The sequence below is a fragment of the Balaenoptera physalus genome (assembly GCF_965194825.1).
Source record: "Balaenoptera physalus genome assembly, chromosome: 5".
In the NCBI taxonomy this organism is placed as follows: domain Eukaryota; kingdom Metazoa; phylum Chordata; class Mammalia; order Artiodactyla; family Balaenopteridae; genus Balaenoptera; species Balaenoptera physalus.
This window is the reverse complement of record NC_138884.1, coordinates 149,504,142-149,520,786: the sequence shown is the minus strand read 5'-3', so window position 1 is coordinate 149,520,786 and position 16,645 is coordinate 149,504,142. Positions and strand designations below refer to the sequence as shown.

At 39.5% G+C, this 16,645-nt stretch overlaps 2 protein-coding genes across 5 annotated transcripts in view; both read right to left on the bottom strand.

Annotated features, from left to right (window-relative positions):
• Window positions 1-13,791, bottom strand: part of POLN (DNA polymerase nu) — a 175,073-nt gene extending 161,282 nt beyond the window's left edge. For 2 of the 3 annotated variants that reach the window (XM_082462539.1, XM_082462538.1), the window contains exons 1-2: window positions 13,720-13,791; window positions 12,890-12,947 (exon numbers count right to left, since the gene is read on the bottom strand). The gene's annotated coding sequence lies outside the window, so the exon portion shown is untranslated. Of the gene's footprint in view, window positions 1-12,889; window positions 12,948-13,602; window positions 13,623-13,719 lie in introns of those variants that run through there. The other variant, XM_082462537.1, reaches the window with a different exon arrangement.
• On the bottom strand, window positions 561-13,826 carry HAUS3 (HAUS augmin like complex subunit 3). Of its 2 annotated transcripts, XM_082462541.1 has the most exons (5): window positions 13,720-13,826; window positions 11,462-12,830; window positions 10,037-10,476; window positions 8,255-8,483; window positions 561-1,988 (listed from the first exon to the last, which is right to left on the bottom strand). In XM_082462541.1, exons 2-5 carry the CDS (start codon window positions 12,368-12,370, stop codon window positions 1,755-1,757), a joined length of 1,812 nt encoding a protein of 603 aa, XP_082318667.1. In that variant the 5' UTR covers window positions 12,371-12,830; window positions 13,720-13,826; the 3' UTR covers window positions 561-1,754. The 2 variants fall into 2 exon arrangements, with proteins under 2 accessions (XP_082318667.1, XP_082318666.1); XM_082462540.1 differs by lacking the exons at window positions 561-1,988; window positions 13,720-13,826 and adding an exon at window positions 1,998-5,715 and having other exon boundaries at window positions 11,462-12,883.
• Window positions 13,827-16,645: the final 2,819 nt, after the last annotated feature.

The following is a 16,645-nucleotide window of genomic DNA, read 5'->3' as shown; positions in this document are numbered from 1 at the left end:
CATTCATAAAAATTACTATATTCACCAATACAGGAAATAGGTATTAATTGTCCCCATAATACAGATAAGATAGTAAGAAGAAAGTGAAACATTTAGAGGCTCAACTGGGTATTATGGTAAATAGACAACAAAGTAAAGAACGTATCTCCAATCTTGAAGCAAGCAATCTACTCAAATATTTCCTACTTCTTGAGGTTTGAAACAAATGGCTTAATTATAATCTTCAAACATACAGATCTAGTAACATAAAAATTATTTTTAACTGTCTTGGGTTATTATGACAGACACATAACCTGACATCCTTTCACTTGCACTGCTGGGCTGTACTGGCCTCCTGGGCTGAGCAGGTGAAGGTCTAGAAGGGACAGTACAAATCAAGTAGCTGGTAATACATCTAATGTATTTGGCACTAATCTAAACAGAATTTGCTGTTTCATGAACCAGAAAACCAGGTGACATTTTCCCACATTACTGGAGAGGAGAAAAATTTCAAGTAAATTCTCAATTCCAAGGTAGGGCAGAGGGAAAAACAGGAACAAACAAAGGTTACCTGTGAGGAGTTAATAACAAAATCTTAGGCAAAACTTATTGCTACAAATTTTTCAAGCATATTAACATCTACTTAACAAATACAAATTTTGAAAAATGTACCAATACAATAATTACCAAAACATATTTGTTCAAACTTGTCAAGGCCCATATGTCACCTAAGCATACCCATTTTCTGATGGTTGTAGCTAAAAAACTCCATAAAGATCACCTAAAATGTGAAGTTTTTAGACAGGCATTCCACATTACAAGCAGGTAATACATTTTTGGAGCAGTAATATTTCTTGAAGGTAGTGTCTAAATCTTCTCTTTTCTCCATAAAGTTTCTTAGTATGTAACAGAGGTCACATATAAACCTGGCACTCAAGAATCATTTGATGTAATAACTGATAAATAAGCTACTTCAAATTATTTTACCTCAACTCTTAAAATAATTTCTAATTGTCCAAATACTACACTTGTATCCCAACCAATAGAATCCAACACTTAGGTATTTTCACTCCTAAGAAATTGATTAAAATAGTGTTATACATCTGAGCAACCACTTCTATGGAATTTTGAAATTTCATTTGAAAGTCATTCATTATATGTAAGTCAGACTGAAGTCAAAGCACTGCTGACATCTGTCCTGCAGAAATGTTGAATCCCTAGGACCCAACCGCTAAAATGAGCAATGGCCAATGGAGACTTGACATTCTTTGTGGTACAAGCAGGAACATTAAAATAGTCTCAAAGTCTACAGCAGGGAATTATGGGTGAATACAGTTTGAGTGGCAGAATTTTACTTCATAGACAAATATGAGGGGACTTAACTATTCCATTTATTAAGGTCTACAGCTTTAACAATGCTGATTCAAAGTCCTACAAATTTTTAAAATATTTAACAGCAGAAACTTCTATCTCTAAAAAAATAAAATGAGAGATACAATTAACTCTGTAAAAAATATTTGCATTATATAATAATGCTTTTTCCCTGTAACTTAAAAGTTACCAGGACTAAGTGCCACCAAGCAAATGTTCAAGTCATAAAAAGCACTGGTACTTTGAACAAACATATAATAAACCAAACTGATATAATACTTGAATTCATTAAATGAAATGTTCCATTGACCTCGAATTTAAAATTTTCATAGTGTTTATTAGCTATATTCTCCTCCTAATATATAAAACATTAAAACACAGCACGTGCAGTAAATATTTCATTTTCAATCTTTAAGACCAACAGCCTTAATCTTTGACTGGTTTTCTAAATTCTCCACAATATCTTTCAGATAATCTTCATCTTTTAAAAAATATACATATAATTCTCTTTCCATTTGATGCAGTTTATTAGATGCCAAAATTTTTCTTTTTGTCTTCACATCAGCAAGAATATCAGTAAGAAGATGATTTAGCTTATTTAGTTGAGATTCAACTTGATGAAACTGCTCCATTAACTCCTAAAAGGAAAATAATAATGCTTTTAATTCAAGAGCTCTATTCATACTACCAATTATAAATTTAAAATGTAATTTACATAAGAATCTAAATGATATAATGATTATTCCCACAATCTCAACAATAAATGAACCTCAATTAAAAATCCATAGCAGGGGGTACACTTCCCTGGTGGTCCAGTGGTTAAGACCCCGAGCTTCCACTGCAGGGGGCGGGGGTTCCATCCCTGGTCAGGGAATTAAGATCCCACATGCCGCGGGCCCCGGGCAAAAAAAAAAAAAAATCCATAGCAGGATTAATAAGAAGTCTATGTATTGATAAGATCCATTGCAACAACTTCCTATAGGCAATTTTAAGTGATTCAAAGCAAACTCCTACTCCCTGAAGAGTACTTGATATGTAAACTGTTCTGCATATTCATACATTCAACAAATATTACTGAATGCCCACCACGCACCAAGCACTGTTTCAAGAGTCTACAAATAGAAGAATGAACACCATTTCCTTCATGGAACTTACATTCTGCTTAAGTAATCAAACTTTGTTTTAGCCTAAGCTGTTTACTCTAGACATCACAGGTACTGAGAAAACCTTGAAATGAAGCAATTACCAATATAAAAGAATTACCTTAACAAAAATCTCATTTTTCTTTTTTCACATTGTTACAGAAGATGGAACTGTATGTGACATTCAACAATCCTGACTTACCATGTAATTCTTCTCAAAAACCTAGACATGCTGGACCCTTCACATTTAATCATTGAAATTCCTCACTTCTTAACATTAAAAGCAGTTTATTAACAAGTTTCCATGGCTTTCTAGTCATGTATTCTACTCCTATAATTTTTCAGCCAGTATTACCAAAGAGGTTCTCAGAAAATCTGTAGCTGTAACTACACCTCCACCTTCCACAGCCTCTCAGCATGGTCCACAGCATGGTAATCACCTGGGGGAGTTTGTTAAGAATAGATTCCTGCACCTCATTCCACACTAAATCACTCTGCAACAGGGCCAGAAGCTACATTTCAACAGGCTCCTTGGTGATTCTAACGTACAAATTCATGAACAGCTTCACACCTGTCATAAAAGCCAGTTCCAGAGAGTATTTCTTAAACTAACTACATTAAAAAAAAAAAAAAAATCAAGTAATATCCACATTAACCGGTCTCTCTTTGAGGAAAAACTCTGTCAACTCGAATAAAATGAGAAACATCTCACCTTTAGTTTCAATACTAAAGGTCTTAACAGTTACTAAAATAATACTCCTACAAATACTGAAAAATATTCAACTTCATTAATAAAAATGCAAGTTAAAATTCATATGGATGACACTTTATACCTCACTGGGATAGGGAAAAACATTAAATAATGATACCCAATGACATTATAGTGAAATCACCATATTTTAGTGATTCTAGGATGGAATCTTTCACATTTTAATATAACTGAAATCAACATGCACTGTACAATCAAGAGCATCATGTAACTGTTATTGACCAGACACTCATTAGAAGCACTTTATCACCAATATTTTATTTTTTGCCATGCCGCAAGGCTTGCAGGATCTTAGTTCTCCCAACCAGGGACTGAACCTGTGCCGCCTGAAGTGGAAGCGCCGAGTCCTAACCACTGGACCGCCAAGGAATTCCCTCACCAATATATTTTTTAAATTTTTTATTGTGGTAAGAACACATAACATGAGATCTCCCCTCTTAAATTCAGGAGTACAATATGGTATTGTTAACTACAGGCACAATGTTGTATAGCAGATTGCTAGAACTTGTTCATTTTGCATAACTGAAACTTTATACCTGTTGATCAACAACTTCCCATCCCTGGCAACCACCATTCTACTCTGTGCTTCTAAAAAATCTATTTTAGATAGCTCATATAAGTGGAATCATGCACTATTTCTTCGTGACTGGCTTATTTCACTTCGCATAATCTCCTCAAGGTTCACCCATGTTGTGGCATTTTGCAGTTCTCTTTTTTTAAGGTTGAATAATATTCCATTGTGTGTGTATACTATATTTTCTTTATCCATTCCTCCATGATGGACTTTTAGGTTGTTTCCACAGCTTAGCTATTATGAGTAAGTGCTGCGATGAACATGTGAGTGCAGACATCTCTTTAATATCCTGTTTTCATTTCCTCTGGATATATACCCAGAAGTAGGATTACAGGATCATAACAGTAATTCTATTTTTAAATTTTTTGAGGAAATTCCATACTGTTTTCCACAGCAGCTGCACCATTTTGCATGCCCACCAAAAATGGACAAGGGTTCCAACTTCCCCAAATCCTCACCAATCCTAGTCTTTTGGTTTTTGAGAACAGTCATCCTAACAGGCGTAAGGTGTTATCTCACTGTGGTTCTGATTTGCATTTCCCTGATAATTAGATAATCGAACATCTACTCATAAACCTGTTGGCCATCTGTATGTCTTCTTTGGAGAAATGTCTATTCCAGTCCTTAGCCCATTTTAAAACCAGGTTATTAAGTTTTCTGCTATCACCAACATTCTTAATGTATAATGTGGAAAAATATTAAAAGTACTTTGAGTCAAGAAATAACATAGAAGTGGACACTAAATGTGAAGCTTTAGAAACACCCTAACCATTTTAATTGGCTTTTTCCCTTTTAATGTATATTCAAAAGTGCTATGATAAAAACCTATGCCTACCCACACCTAAAAGGTATCTTCTAATAGGCATGAAATAAAAATTCTAAATAAGGAAGTACTGTGTCAGTTTAACTGAAAAAGTTTTTTCTTTCTTAGAAATTCATGAAATTATGGTGTATCATATGATAAGTGGTGTCTAGCAGACATTTAATAGTGCTGGTGGCATTGTAAGTCGGTACAACTCCTTTGAAAAGCAATATGGCAGTATCAAAGGCCAAAAAATAATGTGTATACCCAAGAAATCCAATAATTCTACTTCTAAGAGTTCATCCAAATGAATGTATCAAAAAAAAAAAGGGAAAGTATCCAACAACAAAAAGCTATATACACAAGATATACCTGATCTCATTCAAGAGCAAACATAAGAAAAAAATGAAGACTATCAAAATACCTGAAAATGGTGGACTGGTTACACAAATTATGACACAGTAATTAAATCAAGAGTATTAAAAATATTAAAAATTAATATCGTTTAGCATGGAAATGTTTATTTCATAATGCTAAGTATAAAGGAAGAACATGAAAGATACATTAAGTAAAGGAAAAAAGCATCCACCTTGCAAATACTAACCAAAAGAAAGATAGCATAGGAATATTAGTATCAGACAAGAGAATATTAAGACAAAAAGCACAATACAGGGTCATTATATAATGCTCAATGGTTCAATTCACTGCAATTTAAGTCTACCAGAATAATTCACTGCGATTTTAAATTTGGATGTAACTTATAAAATAAACTCAAATATAAAGAAAAAACCGACAGAACTACAAGGAGAAATTTTCAAATCCACCATCATGGGATTTTTACATAATTGTTTAAAAGATCAAGAAGATAAAAATCACTAATAGGAGACTTTAAAAAACTAATCACAAATATCACTTCACATCCATTAGGATGACTGTTATATATTTTGTAAAAAGGGAAAATAACAAGTGTAGGCGAGGACATGGAGAAACTGGAACCCTGGTGCAGTTGCTGTGGAAATGCTCGGCAGTTCCTCAGAAAGTTAAACACAGATGTTAACACATGACTCAGCATCCACTCCTAGGTATAGACCCAAAAGGAACGAAAACAGGGACTCAAATTCTTGTATAACAATGTTCACAGCAGCATTATTCACAACAGCCAAAAGGTGTAAACAACCCAAGTGTCTATTAAACAGATGAACAGATAAAATGTGATGTATACACACGATGGAATACTCAGCCCCAAAAAGGAATAAAATTCTCACACCTCATGCAATATGGATGCTACTTAAGGACATTATGCTAAAATAAGCCAAACACAAAAGGACAAATATTATACAATTCTACTTACATTAAGTACCTAGAGTAGGCAAATTCATAGAGACAGAAACTGGAATAGAGTTACCAGGGATGGGGGAAAGGAGGAATGGGGAGTTAATATTCAACAGGCACAGAGATTGGCCCATTTGGGATGACGAAAAAGTTCTGGAAAATGTACGGTGTCACGGTTGCACGACACTGTGAATGTATTTAATGTCACTGAATTGCACATTTTAAAATGGTTAAAATTGTAAATGTTACATTTTGTGTATTTTACCACAGTAAAAAAAATTATTTAAAAAAACTAATCATAAGCCTTCTTATTTCAAGAAAAGTAAGCTAGTTACTCAGATCAATTCTTCCATAGGAAAAAATGTGAAAGGTGAAATGAAGTACTTAAAGAGTCAAACAAAACAAAAGCTTCCTAAAAGCAACAAAGAGATAACAAGACATTAAAAGAAACTACAAGTCCATAAAACAATACAGATTGGTAAGGGAGCCCAGGAGGTGCTTTACTCAATTGCCAATCTTGGAAAATAGGAATCCATGATTCCTGAGACTCACAAGATGAGTGGGAGAAAAATCAAAGTCCAAGGTCCACAGAAGGTGGGAAGTCAAACAGGAGAGACTCTCTTCATAATAAACTAAGGACTCAAAGGACACCAACAATCATCTTAAGATCAGGATGGCCAGAGGTGGAAGAGCCCTTGGTTAGAATTACAGCCCCAATAGGAATCACCTGGGTCCTCCGAAAACAGAGTTTGAACTCATTTATGGTTCAGAAGTGGTGGTGCCCAAAATATCTAACAAAACATACATGAAGGCAGAAGGCATTTAAGGATCCTTTATCTCATAATGTAAGAGGGTCCCTTCACCAGAAAGATACTGATTTTAAACTTGTATGCCTCATTAAATGGTGATGGGACAATTTGGTTATTCATAGGGAAAAAATAAAAATAAAATTAAAACTCTATCGCTCATGTCATACATAAAAATAAACTCTTGGTGGATTAAAGAACTGAACTTGAACAGCATAACTTTAAGATAAAGTAACGGGGACTATCATTATGATGTTAAGGGTAAACCATAAGAGTGATAAATGACATGACATTAAAATCGCAAAAAAAAAAAAAAAAGCCAAAAATAAACTAACAGGAAACAGTAAAAAGAAAAAAACAAGCCACAAATAGGGAGCAAATATACATAACACACATCACTGACAAAGGACTGGCATCTGAAATACATAAATAACTCCTACTGAAAGGGGGTTCAACCTCCCTAACCATCAGAGAAATGCAAATTACAAACTCAACGGGACACTATTTTACATCTATACAGAGTGAGAGAAAATTATAAATCAGACAGTGCTATGTGATGAAAAGGATATGGATACATAGCATCTCTTAAACACCGCTGGTACAGTATGGTACAACCCCTTTAGAAATCAGTTTGATGTACACTGTAAAACTGAACCTGTTATCTAGCAATTCCACGCCTGTGTGAGGGGACAGCGAGTGATGTGAGTGAGTGTGTGTGTGTGTGTGTGTGTGTGTGTGTGTGTGTGTGTGTGTGTAGGCATGCATCTATAAGACATGCAACAAGACTATACATAGCAGTATAATCTACAACGGCAAAAACTGGAAATAATCTAAATGTCTGTCAACAGAACAGATAATTGTGGGATTTCACATAAGAGAATACTAACTATACAAAAGAGAAAACTATAAATGAGCTATAGCTTTACAATTATCAACATGGATGAATCTCAAAATCATATTAAGAAACAAGCAAGTTACTAAAGAATACATTAATACAATCTATATAAAGTTCAGAAACATACAAAACTAAATAATGCACGGTCTGTATTATAAATAAAAGAAAGCGAATGACAAAATTAAGCGTAGTAGTTACTCCTTGAAGAAGAGAGGGGAATGCTATTAGGAGGAGCACGCTATTACTAAGTGTACACAGGATTTTCGAGATATAAGGGCAATCCTCTATTTACTAAGATGGGTGAAAAAAATACAGGGGTGGTTTTATTTTTCTTAATTCTTAGCATAAACATTACATATCCTTCTACATCTGAAATATTTCAGAAATTTTTAAAATTCTGTGTACACTGATCAAAACTATCTGAAAAATATATTTATATGTGGATAAAAATGAGCTATGAAAATGTTATTATTAGGGCAATGGGATATGGAGTAATATTTTCCTCATGTTAACATTTTCTTTAGCAACTTTTACAATAAACACTATTTTTTAAAGTATCTCTAATTACTATGGCAAGCACCCACCTGATCACTAAGCAAAAGCTGACCTCCTCCTTGATACAAAGCATCACAAAGCACGTCCGCATCATTATTTAGCTTGGACAGAAAGAAAGAATGCTCTTGAGCAGACACTGCTAACTGCTCTTGTACCAAAGAAACGTCCTGTTTTAATTTCTCAGCCACTTCTTCCAGGTTTCCATGGGTTATAAACAATTCTTTTTTCTTATTCTCTCCTTCTAAAAGTTGATAAAGCCTAAAATGTGAAGATTAAAAATTATAGAAAAAAATTCTCAAGTCAGTACAGTTTTCAAAATTATAATCCACTATATTGGGGCATCTTTGGGGAAAGCTAACAATCTATAAATATTAATCAAACAACTAAAAACATTCCAACTAAAATACTACCTCATTACAGAAATATGTATTCTAATTATTGTATCTGAATGCCTGGTTTTCCCATCTTCCAAGTTTTAGACAAAAAATTCTTTTTGACTTTAACTGCCATTAACCTACTTCAAACAAACGTTTCAGAAATACCTCCCTAGAAAACAATTCTTTCACAGAACACAACTATGATGTAGTAGAAACAGCAATGAACTTGAAACAGAAGACCTAGATCTGAGTTCTGGCTGCCATGTAAGACCTAAGTCAAGTCAATCTCTGAGACTTAATTTTCACATCCTAATATCTACCTAATTTTAAAGGACTGTGGTAAATTTAAAAAAACTGAAAATATAAACAACGTAAAATGTTTTAAAAAGTAAACAGTAAAGAGCTACGTAAATAGTAATAGTAAACTTGCTACTCCAGTCATGTTCATATTTGCTTGACAAATTAAATTCCTAATGACCCATGAGGTCACTTTAACACTTCAAACATTAATGGCAGAAATATCCTACGAGACAAATGGAAAAATGTGAGGCAGCACCTTCTACATATTTATGACAAAAAGTGTCTGCTCTTTTTCCTAGAATTTTTTTAAAATGTATTATTTTAATTATTTTAACAAGTTGCAACAGGTTTCCTAAAACAGGTTCAAGCCTAAGGCTAATTCTGTTCTTGTGGAATGTCACTACACAATTCCAGGGGGCACCATTTACACAGAATCATGAGGTCAATGCCACCTCTGAAAGTGTGCAGTGAGGCAGCCCTATCCATGCCCCTCATTTCATTAATAAGAACACAAAGTATTAGATGATTTTCTTCTAGTCTAGAGAAAAATCAGGAGTAGGACCCAGAGTTTCGAGTCCTTTGACTACTTTAGCCCTCCAATTTCAGTATCCCCATACCATCAATTGCTTAGACATCCAGAAAAGACTGGAAGCTAGCATTCATTCTTGCTGATTCACCTGACTAGACGCAAAAATGAAGTCTTCTCTCCTCTCTACTGCTGCCTTCTCCAAATGCAGTCAATTCTCTGCTCTGTAATAACTTGCTATACACCCAGCTGTATTCAAACTTCCTGCTGTAAGTTAAACTCCTGCCCCAAATCTAAAAACATCTATCAATAAATAGTGCCCAAACATGAATAAAGACCTTGTATTGTATATTTTCAATCCTCCAACCCATCCACCTCACCTCTAAACCAGCTACTTCCAGATTTAACATAAATGAAAAAGAGAGCAAGAAATTAAAAAGGAAAAAGAAACATATAAGAATATAACAGAAAGGTGGAAGAAATGAATACAAAGACCAAAAATGGAGTGCAAAGAATTCTTTAAACGTCCACAATTTTAGTTCAAACTCTAGTATTTTACAAAAACGAATGGAAAAATAATTATTCACTAAAGAAACAATGAAGCCTACCTATGAGTAGAATAATCCTTGGTATCAATGGTATTCCTTGGATTTATCTGCTGAGATACTGATGGGTCTGTCAGCATTTCTAATTGGTGGTGGAGCATCAAATTACTTTGACTAAGTTCTTGAACCAAGTTTTCAAGCTGACGATATATGTCCCAATGCCTTCTCAATTCAATTTCATATGATAATTGTACAAGTTCAAATGATGCCTTTTGCTTTATCAACTGATTTAAAACTAACTCTTGTCTTGCTGTGTAATAGTCTTGTTTAGCAATCTGCAGATCGAAATCTCCCTTTACAACTGGCATATTCAATAACTGGGCATTCTCTTTTACCACAGCAGGCAAAATTTTGTCTTTTATATGAGTGATTTGTTCTTCAAGTTTCAGAATCTCACTGTTCAAGCTAGAAATTTTAGCATCCAAAATATCTTTGCCAAGAGCCTACACAAAGAAAACAATTACATTTCAAACTGTTAAGTATAAAGTTGAAATAGTTTTAAAATTATTTTCACTTTCCATTTTAGGTTATCAGATAACATACTCACTAATAAAAACTTATTTCATATTAGCAGAAGCCAAAATCACAGTTTAAAAAAGTGTAGACTAAGCCAAGGGTAAAGCCATTATGAACTGCTAACTTTTAATGCTATTACTACCATGTAAAATACTAGACACAGTAATGGACATCTTGTCCAGACACAAAACAGACATCTTGTCATGTTTGTCTTAATAAAAATCACACTACTCACCGAATGCTAATGTATACTATTTAAGTTTTTCTTAAAATTAAAATAATCTCAGTAGCTATTCTCCCAGCCTGCCTGTTGATTTTAGCACTTCTACAGAATAACAGGACTTCACACATCATTCCAAAGTTTGTGTCAGTTATAGGTATTCAGCTTCAGAAAAGCTGATATTTTTACTCAACTATCTAGTGGCTACATTACCAAGAAAGCAAGCTTCCCAAGAGTGCAGATGGCTACCTATAATACATCTATACATTCTTAGAGAAGAATCAGGGTTTCAGTCCACTGAACTGGATCTCCAACTTCATTAGCACCATCCTCTGGTCAGCGCAAACAAGGCAGAAAACCCGTAACACAGCAATAAGGCTCTTTACCCATTCATCATAAAAAAGGAAATGTCAGGGTCACCTGTATCTGAACCAACACAGAATGCAAAAGTACTTTTATTTAAAGTGAGCTAGATAATGTGGTCGGGTTATAATTACTATTTCTGCCCTCGGCTAATATGAAGATCTATTTGTACGAAACAATGACACAGATCACAACTAAACACTGAACAAACAGAAAATAAGAGACTGTGATTCCTTACTATATCCCCCTTTCTAAAGACTTTACTATCAGTATTACTCCATTATCAACAACAATTTCAATATGAATCCAGTCTCATTTCTCATGTTTACCTTGCTAGTGAGGCTATGAAGATTCTCCTCTGCCCATTTTATACTTGACTTCAGGCTCAAATTTCTTGCTTTCAAGTGAATTAACTGATGTTGAGCACAAATATATGCCAGCTGCAGCCTAGCCATCTCTAGCCGTCTCTCCTCAAGAACTTCTTGATTATCACAAATAGAGGGTGCTTGTATATCTAAAAGTTGAAAATTTTCTTCGTTTGAACTTTCAACTACTTCATGTACACCTTGAAAGAACTGTTTTTTGGTATATAAGGTTAATGCTGCTGTGCTTTGCTCTTCTTGGCTTAGATATTTTTCCAATGAAAACTGAGATAAAAACACCAGTGGATTTGTCCCTTGACCCAAATTCGAATGTCTGAAGAACACCAGTAATTTTGCAACTCCATCGGTAAGAGTGTGGAGCTCATTACTGATCTTAGTACTGGCAGCATTTAGAATTCGCTGACTCTGCTTCAGCTTTTTATTGGCTGCTCCTTCTTTAGCATTTAACCTCAGAGATTTGTGGCTAGTTACCGAAACCATCAATTGGCATTTATTACGTCGCTGAATTTTTAGGTTCTTTAATTTCTGCAGAGTTTGAACCTCATCCTCTAATTTCTCCAGCTCTTTGTCATTCAGGGTAGGTGTCTTCAAATCAGAAGTTTTACAGGTTTTAAGAACTTCATCCAACGCTGCTCCTTCTAGGATGGGCTTGCCTGATTTCTGCAGAATGCTAAAAGCTTCCAATTCCTCTTCAGATAATACGTTCTGTTCACTCACATTCCCACAAAACCACTTCAAAAATGATTCATTCTCAACAGTCTCAAACAACCAGTCAAAATCTTCCCCATTAAGAATATCAGCTTTGGGATAATCAATTTTTTTTAACGTTTCCACAAACTCCTTTCCACAACTCATGGTTTAACTACCCAAATTTTTTGTAACTGATAAGGCTTTATGGTGTTGATATTTAGAAAACGAATCCAAATACACACAAAACTAATTTTACGTTAAGTCCACAGAGAAGGGGGAAAGATATTTTTAGACTCTATAATAATTTCTCCTGGGGGGGGAAAAAAAACAAGTGTTAGATCACAAATAGGGCGACTATATCTTTGAAAGGATGATACAGCTAAACATCACAAGATACAGTTGTAGCTGGAAAGTCTGATGAAGATAAACAATTAGGGTATTACTTAGAACAATGCAACAGTAATGAAAACCTAATTAACAAGGAAATCCTATTTTTTCCAAAGATAACACGGTTTAAAGTACGTTGTATTTTATAGAGCAGCAGTTCAGTTTTTAATTCAAAATACACGGATGTAAATATGTCCAAGCCATCACGCGGCTAAGCAGCCTCTTTTCCCTGTCCTTCCTCAGAAAATAGAAATAAATATGGTAAGATTTCTGAGGAAGAGACAACTAAATATTTACCTGAATAACGCAGTCAGCATCCGCATTCACGCAAGAACCAAAGTCAGATACGACGAACCTAGTGCAGAGAAAATCAGGCTTAAGGTTTAAGAACCACCCCCGACTTGAGAAGAGCCAAAGGACTGAGAAGTCGTTCAATAAAGGTACTTGAGGCATTTATTATTTTCAGCACAGGGACCACCTGTCCACGCTGCAAACTCCAGGGACGGATACAGGAGGCACAGAGGAGGGCCCCAGCAACACATCTGCGGCCCTCGGTGACTTGCGGTGATGCAGTCAGCGATGACTGGTACGCGCGTCAATAAACTGCTCGTCCACAGAGGCCGCCGAATCGGCGCCAAGGCAAACTGCACAAAGCTCAGGCGGGTGCCCGGCCGGCCTGCGGGGCTCAGGTGCGCCCCCCCGCGTCCTAGCAGCGCCTCAGGGTCGGGCCCGGTTGGGCCCGGCCGGGCGGGGCCCCGGGCGCCCCCCTACGCCCGCACTGGAGCCCCCCGTTTCCGGCCGCGCCCCTCGCCCCTCACTAGCGCCCCCGGCCCCCGCCCCGCACCGAAGGGAGCCCCCAGTGTCCCGCCGCTCTCCTCGCCGCTCCGGGCGCCGCCCCCCGACCGCACTGGAGCCGCCAAGCTCCGGACGCTCCCCTCGCCCACCCGGCCCCCACTCGCAACCCCGGCCCCTCGCCCTACGGACAGCGACTGCGCCGCGCGGGCAAGTACCTGAGCGCCGAAAGACGTCCCCAGGGACGCCCGGAAGGAAGACGCAGCCCGCTGACCCGCGCCGCTCCCACAGCCCCACCTCCCGCCTGACAGAACTGCGAGGCGACCGCCACACACCTCAGAAAACTCGGCTCTCACCCCTCAACAGCCCGCCGCCGCGCCTCGCGCGGCCTCACGGGAACACCACCCCCGCGCGCGCGCAGAAGGCCGAAGCCGGGTCGCGGGGCGACCTTCTGCACAGGCGCAGGGTCGGAAGAGGCGGGGCTGGCTGGGGCGGGCCCCCGGCCCCACGTCTACAAGCAGGGAGCGAGCTGATTGGCTCCCTGCCTCAGGGGCGGGGCCGGGGCGCGCGTTGGGGAGGGGTGGGGTGGGGTCTGGGGGTCGCCTAGGCGGGCGGTCCGGCCTCCCGCAGTCGCTGGGCCTCCACGCAGTACCCCGTCTGCACCCTCTGGGGGGGCTGGCTTTCAGCCGCAGCCTCGTTGGGTCGGGAGCGCGCACCAGAGCCAGCCCCGCCCTGCCGCCCGCCCCGTGACCGGGCAGCCCCGGCCCCGTGGCCTCTGCGTCCCGTCCTCCCCGGCCGCGGGGCCGCGCTCCACTGCGGAGTGCGCGTGGACGAGCTCGCGGAGCGGACTTACTCGCCTCACAGCCTTTTACGATGAACGCTGTTTTGCAAGAGCGCTTAGTTACCAAGCCCTCACCTGACAATCCCATTTTCCACATACGACTTTTAAATAAAAGTTGAAACTATAACTCGTATAGACATACAGTGGATATGTGTCGGGATGGAGACGGTTTCCCAGGAGGATGCCGGAAACGGAAGATGTGTGGTCAGCGAAAGGAACAGTGCTCAAATAAGACTGCCGAGTTTGATGCAAATCTGGTTGACGCCCTACCGTCCAATGAAACCAGACTTTTGGCGGTTATCATTTGTATTGGGCAGAATTCATTTGCATCTCTACCAGACACAAATCATTTTTAAGTTACCAATCTTCTACAAATTAACATCGAAATGTGCAAGGTTGGGGCCCTGGTCAATTACTACATAGTCAGTACCCCCCCACCCCACCCCCAGCATCAAATGGCCCTAAGGTGGCTTGTTAGACAATGTCCTAGTCGAGTGCGACATCGGAAGGGCACAAGTCTTTCCGGATAATTTTTCTTAGTATTTTTAAGAAGAGAAAGAATAATGTTCTGGGGCAGATACCATGAAATTAATCTTGACTTGAACATATTTATTAATTCATTTGTTTTACTTTTTTAATCCTCCTCTTCTAAAAGACAATAAAGCCTAAAATGATCGGAAAAACAAACATTACAGAAGAAAAAATTCACAGAGCAGTGCCCGGCCTGAACGCAGGGGCCTGGCCCCGGGCGGGCGGGGAATGGTCCTGTTGGTGTGAGCTGGGAGGCTGGGTTAAGAGCCCCGGGCCCGGGAAGACTCACTCCTTTGCCCAGCCGTGGGGATGGGGATGGGGATGGGGGCGAGCTGCGGGGAGAGGAGTCGAGCAGCTTTCTGCGGAGGAAGGGCAGGCTGTGGAGGCAGCGCCTTCAAGAAATTCTGCTGAGGAGGCAAAGACTGAGGGAGAGAAAGCAGCAGGACGACAGGAGATGAGGGGGTGGGAATGCAGAGCTGGGGGGAGGGTTTGGGTTTTGTTTTGTTTTAAGATGGGAGGAACTTGGGGATATTTATAGACTGACTGTGAGGAGGAACTCAGAGGAGACAGAAGTAAGGATGCAGAAAGAAAAGGGCTGCTTTCATGAAAGATCCCTGGGACATGGGAGGGTGAGACCCCAGCACACGGAGGCTGAACTATAAGCCCACTTTTCCTAGTGACTCCTGCGTCGTTTCCTGGGCCCACAAAATTCCGCATATGACTGAATTGCTGACCGCAGTTATTTGCCTGAAAGATGTTCGTGGAGCCAAAAAAAAAAAAAAAAGCCCTAAAAATATAAAGTAAAAATCACAACGGTGTTAGCCTCCAGGGTACAAATGACAAATACTAGAGAGTTAACTACCCAGACTCAGAAAGTTTTCCTTGGGAACTTGACTTATTAGGTCACTTCTTTACTTGAGGTTGCATTTGGAATTTAAGAAAGCAAGCGTGTTACACTTACTTCCAGGACAAGCTTTCTTTCCTCCAATCAAAATCATTTGGGGTTTTAGTGGGGAACCTAGGGAGTCAAAAAGTAAAGGGAACCAGTAATGATTCTTCCCTGAGAAAGCCCGTGAGACTCAGTTGGGCTAAACAGAACAAAACATAAGTGTGTTTGTTATTTCCTTCCTTCCTGTGGAAATCTTTCTTCCCCTATTGATATTAAAAAGAATTTTAGGTTTTGGATGATTTCTTTTCAGATACGTTAAACTTCAGTCTGATGTTGAAGATCTTTTGTTTTCAGATGTGGGGATAGCTTTCAGAGGTGGTGGTGGGAGTCCATCCTTCAGGTGGGGGAGTGACACTCTCACACAGTGTTAGAAGTTCGATTCTGCAGTCACAAAAGTGACCATCGGTGGCAAGAGACAGATGCTGGGAGCATCCTGTGCACTGGCGGGGGTGGGGGGGTGCGGGGGGGTAGGGCGGAGAGCGGCCTGGAGGGCAGACGCCTGGGGCCTGATGGCTAGGGAGAACCAGAGTCTGGATGGACTCTCCGTGTGCAGCTGAGCAAGAAGTGGCTCTTGTTCCTTTTCTCCCTCCTGGTCCTTCCCCTTCAGAAGAACACCACTTGTGTACCTTACACTGTGGGGCTGCAGGAGGGTGGGAGGAGAGCTCGCTTGTCCTCCATCGCGTTGACGATCACGTGACGAAGGTGAAAACTCAGTCCTCAAACTCCTGAGTGGCTGGGGGTGAGGAGGTGACCGAGATGACCCGGTGGGGGTGGGGGAGATGGGGGTGGGGCAGCAGCGAGGCACCTGGAGGGGGTTGGCGTCTCCTAAGGAGCACCAGGACAGGCTGAGGAGGCGGCAGGCAATGAGGAAGGAGGGGTTGAGAGCCACCGCAAACTAGACGGCTAAGAGGATAATCCCACTGACATTCTGGAAAGATCT

What these genes read in the sequence shown, in the direction of transcription:
- HAUS3 (XM_082462540.1), bottom strand. Translation starts at nt 12,370, where the DNA reads ATGAGTTGTGGAAAGGAGTTTGTGGAAACGTTAAAAAAAATTGATTAT. An exon ending in TTCATAGCCTCACTAGCAAG is followed by an intron (nt 10,477 to 11,461) that starts GTAAACATGAGA and finishes TTCTTTGTGTAG; the next exon opens with GCTCTTGGCAAAGATATTTT. An exon ending in AGCTTTTGCTTAGTGATCAG is followed by an intron (nt 5,716 to 8,254) that starts GTGGGTGCTTGC and finishes GTCTATACCTAG; the next exon opens with GAGTGGATGCTGAGTCATGT.